General features: G+C 49.9%; 1 protein-coding gene across 1 annotated transcript in view; it reads right to left on the reverse strand.

Moving 5' to 3' along the window:
- The window catches only part of Znf395 (zinc finger protein 395), a 39,418-nt gene that overhangs the window by 4,807 nt on the left and 15,996 nt on the right, over positions 1 to 18,615 (reverse strand). Inside the window, exons 2-7 of the mRNA XM_090353664.1 lie at positions 8,656 to 8,920; positions 7,165 to 7,397; positions 4,130 to 4,239; positions 1,549 to 1,787; positions 1,152 to 1,252; positions 262 to 562 (exon numbers count right to left, since the gene is read on the reverse strand). Coding sequence (XP_090209790.1) covers positions 262 to 562; positions 1,152 to 1,252; positions 1,549 to 1,787; positions 4,130 to 4,239; positions 7,165 to 7,397; positions 8,656 to 8,907 — 1,236 coding nt within the window. The 5' untranslated portion in view covers positions 8,908 to 8,920. The remainder of the gene's footprint in view (positions 1 to 261; positions 563 to 1,151; positions 1,253 to 1,548; positions 1,788 to 4,129; positions 4,240 to 7,164; positions 7,398 to 8,655; positions 8,921 to 18,615) is intronic.

The following is an 18,615-nucleotide window of genomic DNA, read 5'->3' on the forward strand; positions in this document are numbered from 1 at the left end:
AGTGACCCGACAACCCCGAGCAGAATCCAGGCCCCTGGGGGCTTAGACACTTAGTGAAATCTCTCACTACCACTTCCCAGGGCTGCCACAAGAACTCTGGAGAGTCCCACATTTACTGGGTGACACCCCTTTTTCTTTTCCTTCTCTGTAGAATGTTAGTCACTTGGATACAGAGTTCAGTCATCACTAGAGATCTGCGACCCGGCAGGCTGGTGACCACTCAGACCTCAGGCCGAGCCCCTCTGTCCCCCTGCACAATACCTGGTAGGCATGGTCGGCCTGAATGTGCCAGAAGGAGCCAGGAGCTGACTTGCTGAGTGCACCAGAGGGCAGGGGAGACTCCAGGCCAGGTTGTTCGGGTCTCGAGTACGGAGCTTTGGGTGGAGGCAGTGGAAGAGCAGCAAGGGATGGGCTGGTCACCCGGACAGTGGGCACTGGCTCAGCAGAGGGAGTCCCAGGGGCGGAGGGACCAGGTGCAGCCATGGCAGATTCTTCCTTCATCTGCACCTCCGTGTAATAGAAATCCTCCTCCCGCTTGAACTGGTCCGAGTCCACTGTGTCCCTGTGCAAAAGCAGGCACCACTGGTTCAAAGCCAGGGAGAATCTGGGTGCTTTCCCAGAAAGCCAGGGAAGGTACCCGAGGCCCCCAGGAGCCCTGACTCCTACGTGTGCCACAGGGATTTCTTGTCTGTCAGCACAAAGACTCGTGGTCATAGAACATGAGTGAATGCCAACCCGGGGCCCCTTCTCACCGCAGCATGCTTTCCAGGACAGGGCTATGCCTCTGCTGCCACCAACAGTGGCCTGTACAGGGAGAGGGTCCTAGACCCACTGACCAGCAAGCAAACGCAGCCCTGGGCCTCCTGAGAGAAGCACACACAGAACTTGGCCACGCCACCTGTCGGCCACAGGGCATCATCAGTGAGTGGCTCACGTTATCCTATTTCTATCTAAACTGAAGCACCTTGCTGGCCACGAGGCAGGACAGACAGAGCTTCACCGTCCCTGGCTGTCACCACAACACCATCATTATGGTGACAGGGACTCCAGGCTCCCGCAAAGGCGGCTTCCTGGCACTGGTCAGGGACAGCATCTTGGGAGCCGTGGAACGGGGCACACGCTAGGCTCAGAGGCCAGAGCTCTGCACCTACCCCAGGTGGAGAGCTTTGACGTGCCGCTTGATGCCGACGATGGAGCGCAGAACTTTGCCGCAGTTGGGCCACAGGCACTTGTACATGACCTTCACCGAGTTCTAGGGAAAAAGAAGCCCCTGTGACTCTGCCCAGCCGGCCTCGTCCTCACTCGTGCTATCCTCAGCCAGACCCAACAAAAGGCCCCCAGGAAAGGGTTCTCTTGATGGCAGGAAGCCAAAGCATGACAGAAGCCTCTGCGGGAATGCAGGGAAGGTGGCAGGGACCGGGAGAAGCTAACGAGGAAGAGGCCCTGACATCAAGTAAGGAAACAGACATGGCAAGAGAAGACTTGAAGGACTTGGGGTCTCCTGGCTCCTCTGGGGCAGGCCATCCCTGCACGCTGTCAGTCACATACCTTCCTCTTCCGTGGAGCTGGTTCATCCAACAGGAAAGGGTCAGGGTCGGTCTCAAAGCCATGATCAGTTTGGGGAGAACCAAAGGCATCCCCCAAGTACTTGGGGCTGGCTTGGGGGTGCGGTGGGGAGGGGGTGGAGATGCCGCTGCTCCCACTCCAGTGCCCGCTGGTGGTGCTGCTGCCACTGTCAGACACATCACCGCTCTCCTTCCATGGGTCACCACAGGCCACACGGGAAGCTGGCAGGATGGAAAGGGGATGAAAGGACATTCAGGGGCTTGTCCCGAGATTAAAAAACAAAACAAAACCCTCCTTTTCAAGCGGTAGTGAAAATAGGAACCAGCGATCTCTAGCGGCAGAGCTGCTCTGTCTGCTGTGCCACCAGACACACGCTGCAACTGCAGCTTGTACGGACTTCACGGAAAGAACCCAATGAAGACGCGCTTCTCAAGCCAGGCATGGCAGCTTATGCCTCTCATCTCAGCTCCCTGGGAGGGAGAGCTCTCCAGGACCATGGTCAGAAGCCAGGCCAGACTGAAAGTTAGGAAGAACCCATCTCAAAAGAAACAAGGGAAGCCTGCTGGCGCCAGGCACTGGTGGTGGCTCACACCTAACATCCTAGCAACTCAGGAGGCTGGGATCGGAGGATCATGGTTTAAAGCCAGCCTGGGCAGAAAACTCCACATGAGATTCTTATCTCCAATTAACCATCAGGTAGCTGGAAGGAAAGTAGTAGCTCATGTGCATGAACACTACCCTTGAACAGGAGTGTGAGGCCCTCAGTCCAAAGGTCTTGGAACTGACACACATGAAAAAAAAAAGATGGGTATGGTGGTATGTACCACAGTCCCAGCCATGAAAGAGGCAGTGAATCTTGGTCTGAGGCTGGCTATGGGAAAAACACAAGACAGTATCTGAAAAAAACCTAAAAGGGCTAGAGGGTCGGCTCAGGTGCCTGCCTAGCAAGTGTGAGGCCCAGAGTTCCAGCCACAGTTACACCCCCTCAAAAAAAAATGTCTCAACGTATATGCTAAAAAGTGGAGGAGCCCCTCCGTCCTGACTGAGAGCCAAGGGAGCTTTCTTTCCCACTGACTTCCATCAGACATATATTGTAATGTTTGAAAAAAATCTTTGGCAACAAAATGTCTTTCTATGGAACAGGAATTGACCATACAGGACTAGGGTATGTTACCAGTGATCTCCAGACAGGTTGCGTATCCATACGCACACTCCTGATGGAAGCGGAGTCATTGTTTTCTTTCAATCTGGGACATTTTTCTGGATCTTATGACCCAATTTGGCTTTTCTACACTCAGAAAATTTCCTGGAACTTAAAAAGGGACCTGGGGGGGGCCAGGAGTTTGACCTAGTGGTAGAGTGCTTGAAGTGGTAGCATGCATGAAGACCTGGGTTTAATTCCTCAGTATCACATACATAGAAAGAGCCAGAAGTGGTGCTGTGGCTCAAAGGGTAGAGCTCTAGCCTTGAGAAAGCCCAAGGACAGTGCTCAGGCCCCCAGTTAAAGCCCCAGGATTGCCCTCTCCATCCCCCTATCCCCCAAAAAAGGGACTTGGCTCTTCTAAGGTCTTTGTACTACGAAGCCTCACCACTAGGTGTCTTCAGAGTGCAGTGGTGGCCTCCAGCAAGCTTTCAGTGGAAATAATTAAATTTGCTCTAGCTGTCCTTTATATTCACTTTCTATCTAGTGAGAGGATTATTTATGAGGGATACTTGTAAAGGCTGATTTCCTCCTGGCATATCCTTAGAGAGAACTCCATATTCTACAAGCTTTTAGGCAGCTTGCAATTCAATTAGGGCTCATGGATTAAAAAATTATTCCCTGGGAATGAGTAAGGTAAGGCTAACCATATGACTAATTACCAAAAAAAAAAAAGGAAACTACTTCAGATTTCCTACAAGTCATGTCAAAGGACTAATGCACCCAAATCCTTCCTTCTCCATTGCACTGGTAAAGTATTCTGAGGTCATGAATACCAGGATTTTGTTTCAATTTAGAAATGTATTAGGATGGGGTGGAGGGAGGGAAACAGGGACAAAAACATGAGAAGGGGTATCAATGTGCAAGAAGTAATGCACCTACTACTTGACAAATGTAACTGTAACCCCCCCATACATTATCCCGACCGTAAATATATATACACACACACGCATATAAAATGTAAAGACATATCATTGGCTTTTATTGAGCAATTAGATTTTTGGTTCCATGATTTCAAGGATTTGGCCTATAATCTCACTGACAAGGCATCTGTGATAGACGCTGAATTTTCTAAAGCCATGAAGAGATCAACAGGCCTAGTTCTACTGGGTGAACTCAATATTCCTCTAGGCCTCGTTCAGACTCCAAAGTGCCCCACTGGCATCCTGCCATCTAAGAGCTTGCCCACGTGGCCTGTGTGGCTCAGTCCTGAGCTCAACCACCTTCACAATGAGCCAGGACGCTTCTCCCCACCTGGCTGACTCAGCGGCAGTCAGAAACCCTAGAGCCAACTGTGGCTGCTCAGAGACAAAGTCCACAGGCCTCTGCGGTGCCAGGCGCCCTTCGGCCCCGCGTACTCACCAGAGAAGTTGGTCTCTGCCCTGGGAGGGCTCTGCACGACAGGACTGCAGGACAGGGACGTCAACACCATGGCCGCCATCATCTCATCCATCTCCACTGCATCCGACTTCCTGTATCCAAAGAGTGGGTAGGAAGTTCGTTGTCTGTGCATACTGTGGGTACTGAACCACGGTGCCCACGGAACAGACTCCACGTCTGGTTATTCTACGAGATCACCGCCCTCTCACTCCCTTTCCAACAGCCCAGTGTGCCCAAGGACCAGAAGTCAAATGTGACAGCATCCTCACTTCACAAAATGCTCATTCTCCACAGGCCGTGTGGTTCAAGTGGCAGAGTGCTTGCCTAGCAAGTCGAGGGGCCTGAGTTCAATCTCCGGTACAAGAGGAAAAAAAAAATTCATTCTGAATGGTATTTACAGTAATTGAGTGTCAGCACATGAGTCCCATTCTTTGTACGTACACGCAGGCCAGGACTGAACCTTAATTAGGGGCTATGCACTTTTACTTGGCTTCTTCCAGTTATATCTGGAGCTACTACCTGAAATATGCCTCCAGTTTTTGTTTGTTTTTTGTTTTTTGGGGGGGGGGAGGTCATGGGGCTTGAACTCTGGCCTGGGTGCCGTCCCTGAGCTCTTCACCTCAAGGCTACAGCTCTACCCTTGAGCCACAGCCCCACTTCCCATTTTCTAGTGATTAATTGGAGATAAGAGTCTCGGTTTTGTATTGCCCGGCTGACTTTGAACCCTGATCCTCAGACCTCAGCCTCCTGAGTGGCTAGAATTACAGGTGTGAGCCACCACACCCAGCCAGTTTTGGGGTTTTTTTTTTTTGTTTGTTTGTTTGTTTTTAACAGAATGTCTTATTATTATTTGAGGGAAGAAAAGGGAGAAATTGATTAGTATAATTGTTTCCTATTAAATCCAAATATAAGGCAGGGAGGGGAATCCAGTGTTCTAGATTGCAGTAGACATTGAATCATGCTTAATGCCCCTAAAGAACTTTAAGCTGCAGCATTAGAAAGGAATTCAGGCCAGGTGCACTGGCCTGGTGGCTCGGAGTCCTATTCAAGAGGTGGAGATCTAAGGATCACAGTTTGAAGCCAACTCAGGCAGGCAAATCTTATCTCCAATTAACGACCCCAGACTGGCTTCTGAGCACAACAGAACTTATCATATAATACAATAAATAATCAGATAATATACATCTTCCAGTAAAAATCTCAGTGCTTCCATACAGCAGGATTCCATATATTTGACATTGGTTTAAAGTAAAATTAGAGTTGTCAATAGGTTAATGTTACGTATTAGGAAAAGTAAGACTGAAATAAATCTCTAGCTAGCTAGTCTGCCTCAAAGGGCTGTACAAATTCATTCTTATAATCCAACTCTATCAAAACAAGTGACTGGGTTTGAAACAGCTAAGGCATCACTACGTTAAATAGTTACTTAAGATGAGCTTTGAATTTCACTTCCACTGAAAAGAAAAGCAAACTCCTGGCTGGCATCCCGCTGAATACACAATCACAACACGACTTCTTGGCCTCAAAACACAGGGTCTACTGTCAACAGTGCCAACAGGCAGACAGGGATGGGACAGGCTATGCTGCTTTCATAGCTGGTGTGGAAAGAAATCTCAGCGGATTTTCTTTTTAAACATAAAGGATCAGTATACATATAACCATCTAACATGGAATTTAAAGGGATCTGTGTTCCCAGGGAAAAGTCCCACCGTACAATTCTAAAACAAAACACCCACTCTTTGTTCAACACTGATGTTTTTGTATGCTTCTTGTTTTGTTTTGTTTTTGCCAGCCCTGGGCTTGAGCTCAGGGCCTGTGCACTGTCCTTGGACTTTCTCAACGCTAGAGCTCTACCACTTGAGCCACAGCACCACTTCTGGCTTTTTTCTCTGGTGTTACCAAGGAATCGAACCCCAGTCTTTATGCATGCTAGGCAAGCATTCTACCACTAGGCCAAACTCCCGGCCCCAACACTGATGTTTTTGAATATTCAATCCAGTCAAAGTCTAAGGGATAGAGAGGCCAGAAACTGCCTGCTTCCCATTTCTGCACGGCCTTGGGTTCAGGATGATTTCACATTTTTAAACGTATTTTTAAGAATCAAGAGGAATATTGTTTCTGGACAAGTGGCACATAAAACCTGTATTGAATTACATTAAAATTTGAGGATCCACATACAAACCACATCGAGCAGGCCAGGCCCACCACAGCTCACACATCAACCGGAGCCAGATGCCAGCTCCAGATCTGAGTGATTTCTTCCTGTGTCTTCTCTTTAAAGACTATGGGCTGAGTTTGGTGTCTCTGGGAGGGTTTGGGGGGGCAAAGAGTGAGCATGTGCAGCAGTGGTAATTCCTAGACACAACGCTGAACATGACTACAGCTTTTGAGCTCCACTCAAAGTGGTAGCCTTGAGCAAAAAGAGTCAGGGACAGCACTCTGGCACAGAGTTCAAGCCCCATGGCTTGGAGGGAGGGAAGGAGGGAGGGAGGGAAAGAAAACTAACTATCCAAGTTGTGGGCAGGGATGGGAGGAAAAAACTAGGAAAGAGCCAGAGAAGGGGTGATATTATCCAAAAAAGTGTACTCATTACTTGACTTATGTAACACTAAACCCTCTGTACATCACCTTTATAATAACTACTTTTTAAAATATCCATGGAGCGTGGAATGTGGTTTAGTGATAGAGTGCTTTCCTAGCATGCATGAAGCCCTGGGTTTGATTCCTCAGTGCCACATAAACAGAAAAGGACAGAAGTGATGCTGTGGCTCACGTGGTAGAGTGCTAGCCTTGAGCAAAAGAAGCTCAGTGACAATGCCCCGGCCCTGAGTTCAAGTCTCAAAAAAAGATAGAAATAGATAGATAAACGACAGACAGACAGACAAGACAGATAGGTGGGTGGATGTTCAAATAGCCCTTGGCAGAACAAAGGTTCCCTGCACCTCTTGTCTGTATTGGCAGACACTCAGGACCCCACACTCCCTCACCACACTGCACCCCTGGCTGTTCCCACAAACCTCTTTGGGACGTCAATGTTCCTAGAGACGGGTCTGTAGGCGGGCCCCCGGGCCCCATGCTCCTGGGGCAGCCCCTGGCACGAGGCACCCTGCAGCTCAGCCAGCCATACTTCCTCCACTTTGCAGCAGATTTGTAGCTTCTGGTCCAGCAGCCAGACCATCACCTTGTCCTCCGCCCAGCGGTGCTGCTCCACCAGGCCCACGCGCTCCTGGCCTCCATACCACACGCGCACCTGCAGGGAACCCGCTGTAGGTCAGCTCACCCAAGACCACACCCCAAAGCCTGTCTGGGTCCACATTCGGGAGCTGGGCCACACCACACCTCCCACTGTGTCCTTGGGTGCACTCATCTTTCACTTATACAAGCTATGGTCTGTCCCCAAAGTTCAGGTGGCTGCAGGTTTAATCCCCAATAGAACAGCGTGAGAAAGCCAGGCTTGACAAGGTGTCTAGAACACAACAGCATTGATGCCGTCCTCACAGGAACAGGTGAGCCCTGTGTGAAGCGGGTTGGATACCAATGGGTCCAGGCCCTCCAGTCTGCACACCTCTCTTGCATTTCCAGCCTCCTGAACTTGGAGTGAAATGAAATGCTCGTCTATAAATGGTGCAGTGTGGCATTGTCACAGCTCCTGGAGCAGGGGTCCCGGTACCCACCGCCCCTCTGAGCATGCAGTCTCGTTGTACTCCACGGATTCTTCCCCAGAGATCCCTGTGCTCTCTGGCCTGGGTCTGGAACCCCGCAGTTGGGGTTCACTCTGAATCTAGAATCTCTGCCCGTGGACCTGCACATCCACTGCTGCCCTTGCACCGGCCCAGGACAGCCTGTGCCCTGTGCTCCTCCCTTCAGAGAGGCACTTGAGGAGGAGCCGAAAAAAAGCTGGTCTCTCTCAGAGGACCTGGAAGCAGCCTTATCTCATGGGAAGGGTGCTGGGGGGAGGGGACAGCCGTGGTTCAGAGACACAAGAGAAGACAGTGACGCAGAAGCACAGACACCTGCGAGGGCAGTGGGCCCTGCCACAGGAGCGCTGGAGAAGGAAATCTAAATCTAATTTGGATTACATAAATATCTTTGTCTCTTGATAAAAAAAAACACAATCTTCTCTGATATTGTGTGTTGGCAGGGTGTCGGTGCACAGCCCAGGCTTGCTTTAATCTTAAAATCCTCCTGCCTCAGCCTTCCCCACTGCTGTGACTACAGGCAGGCCTCACCCTGCCTGGTCCTCTTCCGGATTGTGTGAAGTTGCAGATTGGATTCCCTGGGCTACAGCGGGGTCTGAAGCATCCCAGAATGCACAGCTACCTTCTCACCTAGACACTGCTGTGAAGCCCTGGGTGAGAAATGACAGCACACCTGCTGTTCACAACCCCGGGACCACAAGAAACAGCCTGAGCTCAATCCAGAGCCCAGAATGTTTCTAGCTGGTCACTTAGGGAAACCCTGGCCGAAAGCCGTGGACAGAGAACCTGTCCAGGCTGGGATCAACCTACCTTCTGTCCGGGCTGAAATGCCACCTGCTGGAGGCCTGGGGTTCCCAGCGCCTTGAGGACCTCCTTGGGCTGTTCTTGGCATGCAGGGTCCTTAGAGGGGAGGGCGGGCTGGAGAGTGGCCCCCTCTGGCAGCTCCACCTGTGGCTCCAAGGGTGCTGCAGTCCCCGCTGGCCCGTCTGAAGCACTGGGTCCCAGCACCCGGGCCCCCAAGAGGGAGCGCTTCCCAAGCCGGCGAGACAGCACACTGGCCATGCTGCTGTGTCTCCTGGGGAGGGAAAGGTGGCAGTGTGAGTCCCACCCCGTGGATCCCTGAGACAGACAGCACATGGAGGGGAAAGACACTGATCATGCTGTCAGTCTTCCATTCTACAAAACAAATGCTGGTTCCTGGGGAAAGGTTTAAAACACACGGAACGGCGTGAAGAAAAGCACCCAGTGGCACTCTAAGAAGGGCATTCCCATTTTTAAGCAGGATCTCCTTCACGGTGACTCGATAAAAAACAAAGCCATCCAGTATTTTCTTAGGCAGATGTACCAGTTTACAAGCCCCAGACCTCTGTCCCTGAGGACAGAACCTGAGCCCTGCTGTCCACAGGGCCCAAGCACACTGGAGACCCCTGTACACTCAAGCCTGAGTGCATGACACCCAGGAGAGAGCTCCCACCCACTTCTATGGCCCACGTGACACCCAGGAGAGAGCTCCCACACACTTCTATGGCCCACGCACGAACGCAACGATCTGAGACCCAAGACCTTCACAGCGTGAGGGCCTTAGAAACAAACTACACACCATTCTCCCCATCTCACACTCTAGGAAATGAACCCCGAGCATCTAGCCCCTGACCACAAGGCTCACAGAACACACCTCAGCCCAGGGCCCAGGCTGCCCCTGCCCCTCCCCCTGCTCCTCCAGGAACTCTGGGCTTAATATCCTCCGGGTCCCCAAGCACATTCCTGGTCTCTGCTGTTTCAGGTCTTCTGTTCACACCTATCTGTGGACTGAGATAATATGTAGCTGAGGAAAGAATATCAGCAAAGTATGTGCCAGAGGCTGTGGTGGTGTGGCAGGTATGAAACATTTGCAAAACCAGCCACTCAGGAGATATAGGCAGAGGGTTATGATTGGAGGTTGGCCCGGACAAAAGAAGTGAGAGGCTTATCTGAAAGATACTTTAACTAAAAAGCGCTGGAATGGTGGCTCAAATGGTGGCGTATGCCACTTGCCTAGCAAGAAAGTTGCAAAGCTAGAGCAAAGGCATTTTACCCAGGGCCTTGGGGGCTGAAATGTGATAGTGTGTCTGCATTGTGAGAGCTGAGAACAAGGGAGTCCATCCCCACCCATGTGCAGATCTCCAGGATCGGGCGCCAGAAACTACACAGCAATCACCTTTCAGGAGGGAAAGCTAGAGTCAAGGACTTGGGTTTTAGTCAGGGTTAGGGAGCTTGCCTAGCATTCCCCAGGCCTGGGGTTTCATCCCCAACATGGAAAGAGGCAAGAATCTTGGAGGTATGGCTCACGTGGCAGAGCAGCAACCATGAGCGAACAGAGTAAGAGTGCAAGGCTTTAAGTTCAAGACTCAATACTGAAGGGAAAAAACTCCAGAACCTCTGTTTATTCCATTGACGCTGATGGAAGCTATAAACATGGTGCAATACCACCTTCAGACATCAGATGGCAGCACCAACCCAGAGAGGAAAAAAAAAAACACAACTCTCTTCTTGGCAGAAATTCTAGTGGCCCACCCCCACTTTCCAGAGCAGGAAGTCTGGGGTTTCTAGCACTGAAAATGAAGACAGGGTTGTATTTCCAAAATTCCTGGGTTCCCAGTCCTCAAACAGGGCCTGAGTTTGTTTAGGCAACACACTGACGATGTTTTTGTAGGCCTTTTCCTTTTCTTTTAAGAATACTTTCTAGTTTGTTGGTGAGTGGGGAGATGTGCCTGCTGGAAATGAGCCACCTGCCCGCTTCCTGTTTGCTCCCACACAGCCAGGCCTTGCTGTGTAGCCTTGTTCCCCAGCTCCACTTAAAGCACACTTTATTGTTGGTTTTATTTATAGTGCTCCTAAATCTTAATTTTTAAAAGCAGAAGAGAAAGAAGGAAGGGAAACTGTCTTTATTAAGTGCCTTGGGCATTTTTATAAATTGTATCTAATTTGATATTCAAAACAATTTGAGGTGGCCCTGAAAAGGCTGCTGGCAGCTCACGTCTGATCCTAGCTACTCAGGAGTCGGAGAACTGAGAAGGGAGGTTTAAAGCCAGCCCCAGCAGAGAAGCCCATAAGGCCCTTATCTCCAATTAACTAGCACAAAGTCAGAGTAGAAGTGTGGCTCAAATGGTAGAACACCACCCTTGAGGGAAAAAGCCGAAGGGACAGCACCCAGGCCCTGAGTTCAAACCACACACAGAGAAGATGAACAGTTTTTGAGACAAAAGGCAACTGAGCTGCAGGAAGGGGACTGTGGGTCAGACTTCAGACTGCCAGTGCTACAGGAGAGGGACAGCCTGGGGTTTGAACTCACATCCACCTGGTGTCCAAGGTCACAGCCTAGTGAATTCAGTGGAATCTCACAAAATAAAGCACTGCATTAAATTTCTTCCATTCACATGGTATTTTTTTTTTTCCTTGATAAACCCTGCAGGTCTAGACTCCCCCACCCCGCCTTCCATTCCACGGAAATCCATCCTCCACTGGCACCTCAGCTACTTCTCTACACAGCTCAAGGTCAAAGCTTCGCTCTGACCTTGCTCGCCGTCCAAGCCACTGTTAATCATTTAGCAGTAAAGGCTGGAAAGACCTTTACACACGCTTGAGGACTCAAAGGGATAATGGCCACTGGCCAACATGGCATGGAGGTGTGACTGCCCCTCCTCCTGTCGATGCCACCCTTACTCAGGAAGTGGGGATGGCCGAGGCTCAAGGGGAGACTCAGGGGGGTCACTAGTGAATGAGGTCACCCGGCAGGCAGGCCATGGGGGTGGGTGAGAGAAGGAAGCCGCCTCCAGGACGGCCTGGAGCCGCCCTTCTCCATTCTACCAGAAGCCCATCACAGGGTCTTCGCTGACCTCCACCTCCATTCACTCTGGCACAGGCGCCTGCACGCAGTGCTCAGGAGGAGAAAAATCCAGAAGCCTCTACTTTAGCACAACCAAACAGTATTTCAACATAACACCACTTTTACAATTTACATTCTCCACTTGACAAAATCCCTTGTTTGGACAAAAACCTTTGCAAAAGGCCTCCCCGTAGAGTTTTAAGAGATCCTGAGTCCGTCCCCCTTGTCTCTCCGCCCTAATGGTGTCACCACCGAGGGACTGGATACCCTGGAATGGGTAGAGGGTTAGCCCTTATCTGGGTTCAGCAAACACATCCTCACGCCTTAATGGCACCTAATGAGGACATCTGCCACCAGTAACTGGAACTGACGGCAGAGTAAGACAAACCTCTCTGTGGTTCAGAGTTGCAAACTGCTACTGTTACATGACCACTGCCACACAAGTGCATGCCTCCACATACGTGCTCAAATGCACACGTGGCTGCCTGCACCTACCATGCAGGGACGCTGCAACACCTCCCAACATCACAGCAGCACTTCCAGGACACGGGTCATCAGTCCAGGGATTCATTCACAGCTAAGGGGTCCTTCAAAAGTTTAGGAGGGTGAGGTTTGGAGTGGGAGTTCTATTTGCAGAAGTTTGGGTGCTTGCTACTGCTTTAAGGAGTAATGTATGGGTCAAGGTGAGGGGTCTCACCCCTTGCCAAGAGTTTCTGCCAAACCTCAGCTTTCTGATATTTCAACATCACTCGCTGCACAAAGCTACAGCTTAAGTTTTTAGTTAAGTTAGTATCTTGTATATCATTCTTGCCAGTTCGGAATTGAACTCAGGGCCTCAAGTTTGTGCTCTGCTTTTCACTCATGACTGGCACTCTTACCACTTGAGCCATACCTACAAGTCTAGCTTTTTGCTGGTTAACTGAAGTTAAGATCACATGGAGTTTTCTGCCTCGGCTGGCTCTGAACTATGATCTCATGTCTCACCCTCTTCACTAGATAGTGTTGCAGGCCCAGAGAAAAAAATGCTCAGCACACTTGGGTACTTGGACCTTTTCTTCTCAGAGACAGAATAAAACCATACTTGACTTTAGTGAGAGGGCCCAGTGAGGAGGGCCCAGGACCCTAGAAATCTGACATTACTGATCAGGCCCTATCACGGTTTGTTGTTTGTTTGTTTGTTTGAATGGACACGGGCATGAACTTGAGACTTTCCTAGCTGGATAATGGTCATTTGCACTTGTAATCCTAGCCACTCTGGAGACTGAAATCTGGAGGACTGAATTCAAATCTACACCAAGCAGACAAGTCTGAGAGATTCCATCTCCTATTAACTAGGAAACTGCCAGGCTTTAGAGGCCAAGTTCAAGTGGGAGAGTGCCAGCCATGAGAAGAAAACAACAAAAACAAAAGCAAAAATGAACAAGAGCTGGAGACCCTGAGCTCTAGCTACAATATAAGCAAAATAATGTTTTAAAAAAAATACAGTTGGGCACTGGGGGCTCACACCTGTAATCCTAGCTACTCAGGAGGTTGAAATCTGAGGATCGTGGTTCAAAGCCTGCCGGGGCACAAAAGTCCATGAGACTCTTATTTCCAATTAAACAGACAGAAAACCGGAAGTAGTGGTGTGGCTCAAATGGAAGACTGCTAGCCTTGAGCTAAAGAGCTCAGAAACACTGCCCAGGCCCAGAGTTCAAGCCCCACAACTGACTCCCCCCCCAAAAAAAAAATGCAAGGGGACCAGGAATGTGGCCTAGTGGTAGAGTGCTTGCCTGGCATGCAAGAAGCACTGGGTTCGATTCCTTGGTACCATATACACAGACAAAGCCAGAAGTGGTGCTGTGGCTCAAGCAGTAGAATGCTAGCCTTAAGCAAAAATGCTCAAAGACAGTGCCCAGGCCCTGTGTTCAAGCCCCAGGACTGGAAAAAAAAAAGAAAGAAAAAGAAGAGAGAGAGAGAGAGAGAGAGAGAGAGAGAGAGAGAGAGAGAGAGAGAGAGAGAGAGAGAGAGTTACAAGCTTTAGATATATAGGGCTCAATAGTTTACTTAACAACCAATTCATTATTTCCAAACCACAGGTCAGACAGTAACAACATACATTCTTAGGCTTTGTTTCCCATCATTTTCTGAAGGTTTGTTTGTTTTTCAGTAGATTATACCATATCAGAGTATCATCATTTCCACAATACTACTTCTAAGATGACAGGGACCATCACCCCACTCAGGACTAGAACCAAACAGTTTCCCCTCCAACTGAGCACCCAGTACCCATTCCTGCCTAAGAGACAGAATAATGGATGCAAAGAATAATGACCCCTATTGACAACTATTTTCATATTCCAGCACATGAGCACAGGAAGCAGTCAGCTCATCTGGTTACAATGAATTATCGCCAACAAATAACAAATTCTCCTGATCAGCAAATACTTCTGTGAGTCTAAGGGCCCAGCAGTCAGTCAGTCAGTCAGTCAAGAACCAGGGCCATTTCTGCTGAAAGCTTTTTCACGGTTCACCCCAGGAGCCCTGTACTTTCCCTTCCTTCATACCTGCAGTCTTTCTGGCTCACACAGAGCCCTCTGCCATCCAACAAGACGATGTGGGCACTGCACTGTAGTCAGGACTCAAGGATCAGCAGCGATTTCTACTATATATCAAACACCCCTGGTCTGAAGCTCTGAAATTCACAATGCTCCAAAAACCTCAAACTCTGGGAGTACCACTGACAGGATGCCCCAAGAGGAAAGTTCCACATCTGACCACAAATGACAAATGGCAATACCCAGGCACACTAAAATTACCTTCAGGCCATGTGCAGAAGGTGTGTATAAATTCTGTACTTAGACTCCGACCCCATCCCCAGAGAGCGTAGGGTAATATACCCAACCCCCAAATTCAAAAGTCTCCATAGACCTCTTATACCAGGCATTTCAAACAAAGGCTCAGACCACAAATAGGACTATCAGTCCTTTGAGGGCACAGCGATACCCTTGCCTACCCCTTCTAAACTGAAGGACAAGGTGTTCGGCGGGGCACGGTGGCTCACACCTGTCATCCCAGACACTTAGAAAGCAGAGATCCAGAGGACTGAAGGCTAGGATAGCCTCAACAACAACAAAAACCAAGACCCTATCGTAAAAACAGTCAGAGTTAGCTGGGAGTTTGGCCTAGTGGGAGAGAGCGCTTGCCTAGCATGCACGAAGCCCTGGGTTCAATTCCTCAGTACCACATACACAGAGAAAGCCCTGTAGCTCAAGTGGCGGAGTGCTAGCCTTGAGCAAAATGCATCCAAGGACAGTGCCCAGACCTGAGTTCAAGCTCCAGGACTGGCAAGAAAAAAAAAAAAAAAACAAACAAAAAAACAGCCAGAGTAAAATAGGCTAGCAAAATGATAAAGCAATTGCTTAGCAAGTACAAAGACCTCGTACTGCAAGAAAATGAAATGGAAAAGGAAAAAAAAAAAAAGCCTGCTTGTCCCAAAATGCAGATATTAAGACAGGTACCAAAAAGCAAGGGTTTAAACAGCATCCAAACTTGGTTCTAAAACAGTGTTCTTAAAACCAGGCAGAGCTGCTGCTGTTCATACACCCCTATAGACCAAGTAGGTACTCAGGAAGCTGAGGGCTGGCATAAGCTCAGGAGTTTGAGCCCAGCAACATAATGAGACCCTGTTTTAAAAAAAAAAAAAAAGGAGATTATTTAAGAAAAAAAAAGCAGTAGGCAAAGACTATGATCCAGAAGAGCAGGTACTCATACACTCAGGCTTGGCCAAGGCTCACCAACACACCAGCATGTCCCTGCCATGCCTCAGGGCAGGGGTGAGGACACAAACTGGGGAAGCAGGGGTGCAGGTGGTATGGTAACAGAGGAATCTGGGGTGAATGTGGATGACTGCTGGCTTGGCATGATGCACCCAGAACCAGCTCTGGAGGGAGGAAGACGTCAGGAGCCATGCAGCCCTGGGGAAAATAAGCTTTGGGAGACATAGGAGTCCTTTGGTGGTCTTTGGGACCAGCCCCAGAGCTCAGAGCGCCAAGGAGTGCCTGAATGGCAGCTCTGAGGCTTTTCTCCCCTGACCTCTAGGCAACTCAATCCGTGTGGAGGGGAGATAGTACCCCACATTCCACTGCCAAGCTCAAGTCCCCCAAGGCCAAATTACAAAGCCACCAACGGTGGCCACTGACAGCTTTCCAGCACTGTCACCCAGCAGTGGCCAGGCTGGGAGGGGCGGGGCGGGAGACGTGGGAGTGTCTGTGGAAAGAACAACTCCCAGCCACAATAAGCAAAACTGACAACTCATGACAGCCACCAAAAGCTGTAAAGGTCTAATAGCCAATGGCTAATTAATTAGCCCAGGGCCCTGAAGCAGCCCCAGAAAGGGAGGAATGCGCGGAGGTGGTGCTCCAGGGGATGGGCTGGCACGTCCTCGCTCTGAAAGGCGCTCAGGTCCTGTGCTGTGACTCCTCGGCAGCCACTTCCATGAGTAACCATGGTGATGCCCAGTGACGTCACCTCAGCAAGTCACCACATCCCTGACACGGCCACAGATGCAGGCTGGGGCCTGGAGGGAGAGTGAAGGCTCCTTGGTGACCCCCTTGGCTAGAGTTAGGGTGCTGCCAACTCCTTGTTGTAGATAAACACACGGCTACAGGCATCCAAGAAGCATCAGATCCACCTGTGATGGACAGGGATCACCTGAGACACCTTAACCAGCAAAGTCACAACAGGTGAGGGAGACAAACAAGCCACCATCCAAACCCCCGTCATGCATCCAGGTCTCCTCCAGAGTTCACCCGTGTGTAACGTAAGCTGGAGGCTGCGAGGGTAGAGCCTGCGAGGCTCTATGTGCTGGTGAGCAGTGGGTGCTGTAGTCCTGAAAACAGTTTAAAACTGGAGGCAAGAGCTGGGCACCAGAACTGGCGCACTCCTGTGTCAGACACGCTGACACAGGGAAACACTGCTCTCACACATCCATTTGTAACCCAATTTGCCTCTTATTCTGACTTACCAATTAGCTATTTATGTTTTCTGCTCTCTTAGGAAAGGGGATCCCTGAGGCCCTAAACCTAGTTCCTCAGACTAGATGCCAACCCAACTGAGAGAGGCCACGCCGAGCCACCTGGCCTTGGAAGCCACACTGAAGCACACAGTGAAGTCGCTGCCAGAGGCATGTGGTGGGCCACCTCCACCTGTGTGTTTAGGGACAACTACTACCACCTCAGAGCTCTACCTCCCCACCTCATCTGCTGAGATCAGATGACCTCACAACTGCCTCCCAGAGCTGTGGTGAGCCATCGCCTGCAGAAGGCCCCACATCCGGAAAGAAGCAGATATTGCGCCCCATCCCTCTGTCCTGCCCCGTCTCTTAGACCTCTGCGAGGCCGCTGACAGTTACTGGGGATGACTCTGAAGAGTGTGAGTAGCCACTTTCCAGCGGCTGTCTAGAAACCAGGCTTGCACCCGGATATCCTTCCAGAACCTGAAACACAACTACTGACTCTCAAGGAAATCCAGAAGTTAACCACGAGTGAACCACCAATTTACTGAGATCACAGCACAGCAGATGTCAGCAAGACAGGGAAAGCGAGAAACCCAACCTATTCCACTGGGAGACCTGCAAGGCAAGTGAAACAAACCAACCCCTGGGCTCAGTGCAGAGTCAAAGCGCTTCATTCACCCTGGAGCTCAAGGCCAGGGAGCGGCCCCTGCCCAAGGCCCATGTGCCCAGGCACTGCTCACCTCTCTTTCAACATCAGGCTGCCATCCTGCTGCTCTGTTCCCTTGCCAACATGTCTTGACGCCCATCCTAGGGTGGTTCAAGCTGGCTGCCAGATCTCCCCAAGGCTCTGGCCCGCCTTAGGAAGGAAATCTGGCCTATGCCAGTGCAGTGACACACTCCAACACTGGCTCACCAGAGCTAGGGCGGCCAGGGCACTGACCCCAGGGTCTAACACCTGCTGGTGCTCGTCACAGCAGCCCAGCTCCTAAAGATACCCAACACTGAACCTGAGATTCAGATTCTGCCATTACAGGGCTCACAGCCTAGGTTTCTGCCTGGTTCTTGAAACAAGCACTTGTGTGGAAAAGTATTTAATCTTTATGCTCACATATAAACTACACAGTACATTAAAATGAACAAGTGCTTCTTTCCAGAAATACATACACACACACACAAATCACCAACTGACATCACTGATTGAAAAAGAGATGGCTTTTACAAGTACATCCAGAAAGAAAGACGAATGTCTGCATTGTTTTGTTTTTTTGTGTTTTTTTTTGGTCATGGGGCTTTAACTCTGGCCTGGGCACTGTCCCTGAGCTCTTCGGCTGAAGGCTACCACCCTACCCCTTAAGCCATGGCCCCACTTCCTGTTTTCTAGTGATTAATTGGAGATAAGAGTCTCACAGCAGCTTTGTATTGCCCAGGATGGCTTTGAATCATGATCCTTAGATCTCAGCCTCCTGAGTAGCTGGGATTACAGGCGTGAGTCACTGCGCTCGGCCACATTAAATTTTTTGATGTCAGTTGAAATAAAATATTATGAACATACCAAAAAATTTTAAAAAGCCTGAAGTAAAGAAAAGATAGACATGTCAGGGAAGACCATGAAAACATAAAGTGGGAAAGACCCTAACCCTGGCTTTCTCGGGAAGGAGCCCTCTGCAGAATCTTCATGATCTGAGATAGAGAAGCAGACTCTGCTCCAAGGACAGGCTCAGATGCACCCCACTGCACATTTTTCCTGACAACATGAATCAGGTTAAGATATCTTGAGCCACAAGTGACGAAATAAATGTGGACCAATCATAGAGGCCCTCAGTCATGAATTCTGAGAGGAGGAAAGAGATAAAACACAGCTAAGTGGCAGAGTGCCTACCCAGAAACCATAGGGCCCACAGTTCAAATC

This window comes from Megascapheus bottae, chromosome 20 (assembly GCF_031878675.1).
Source record: "Megascapheus bottae isolate mThoBot1 chromosome 20, mThoBot2.hap1, whole genome shotgun sequence".
Lineage (NCBI taxonomy): Eukaryota > Metazoa > Chordata > Mammalia > Rodentia > Geomyidae > Megascapheus > Megascapheus bottae.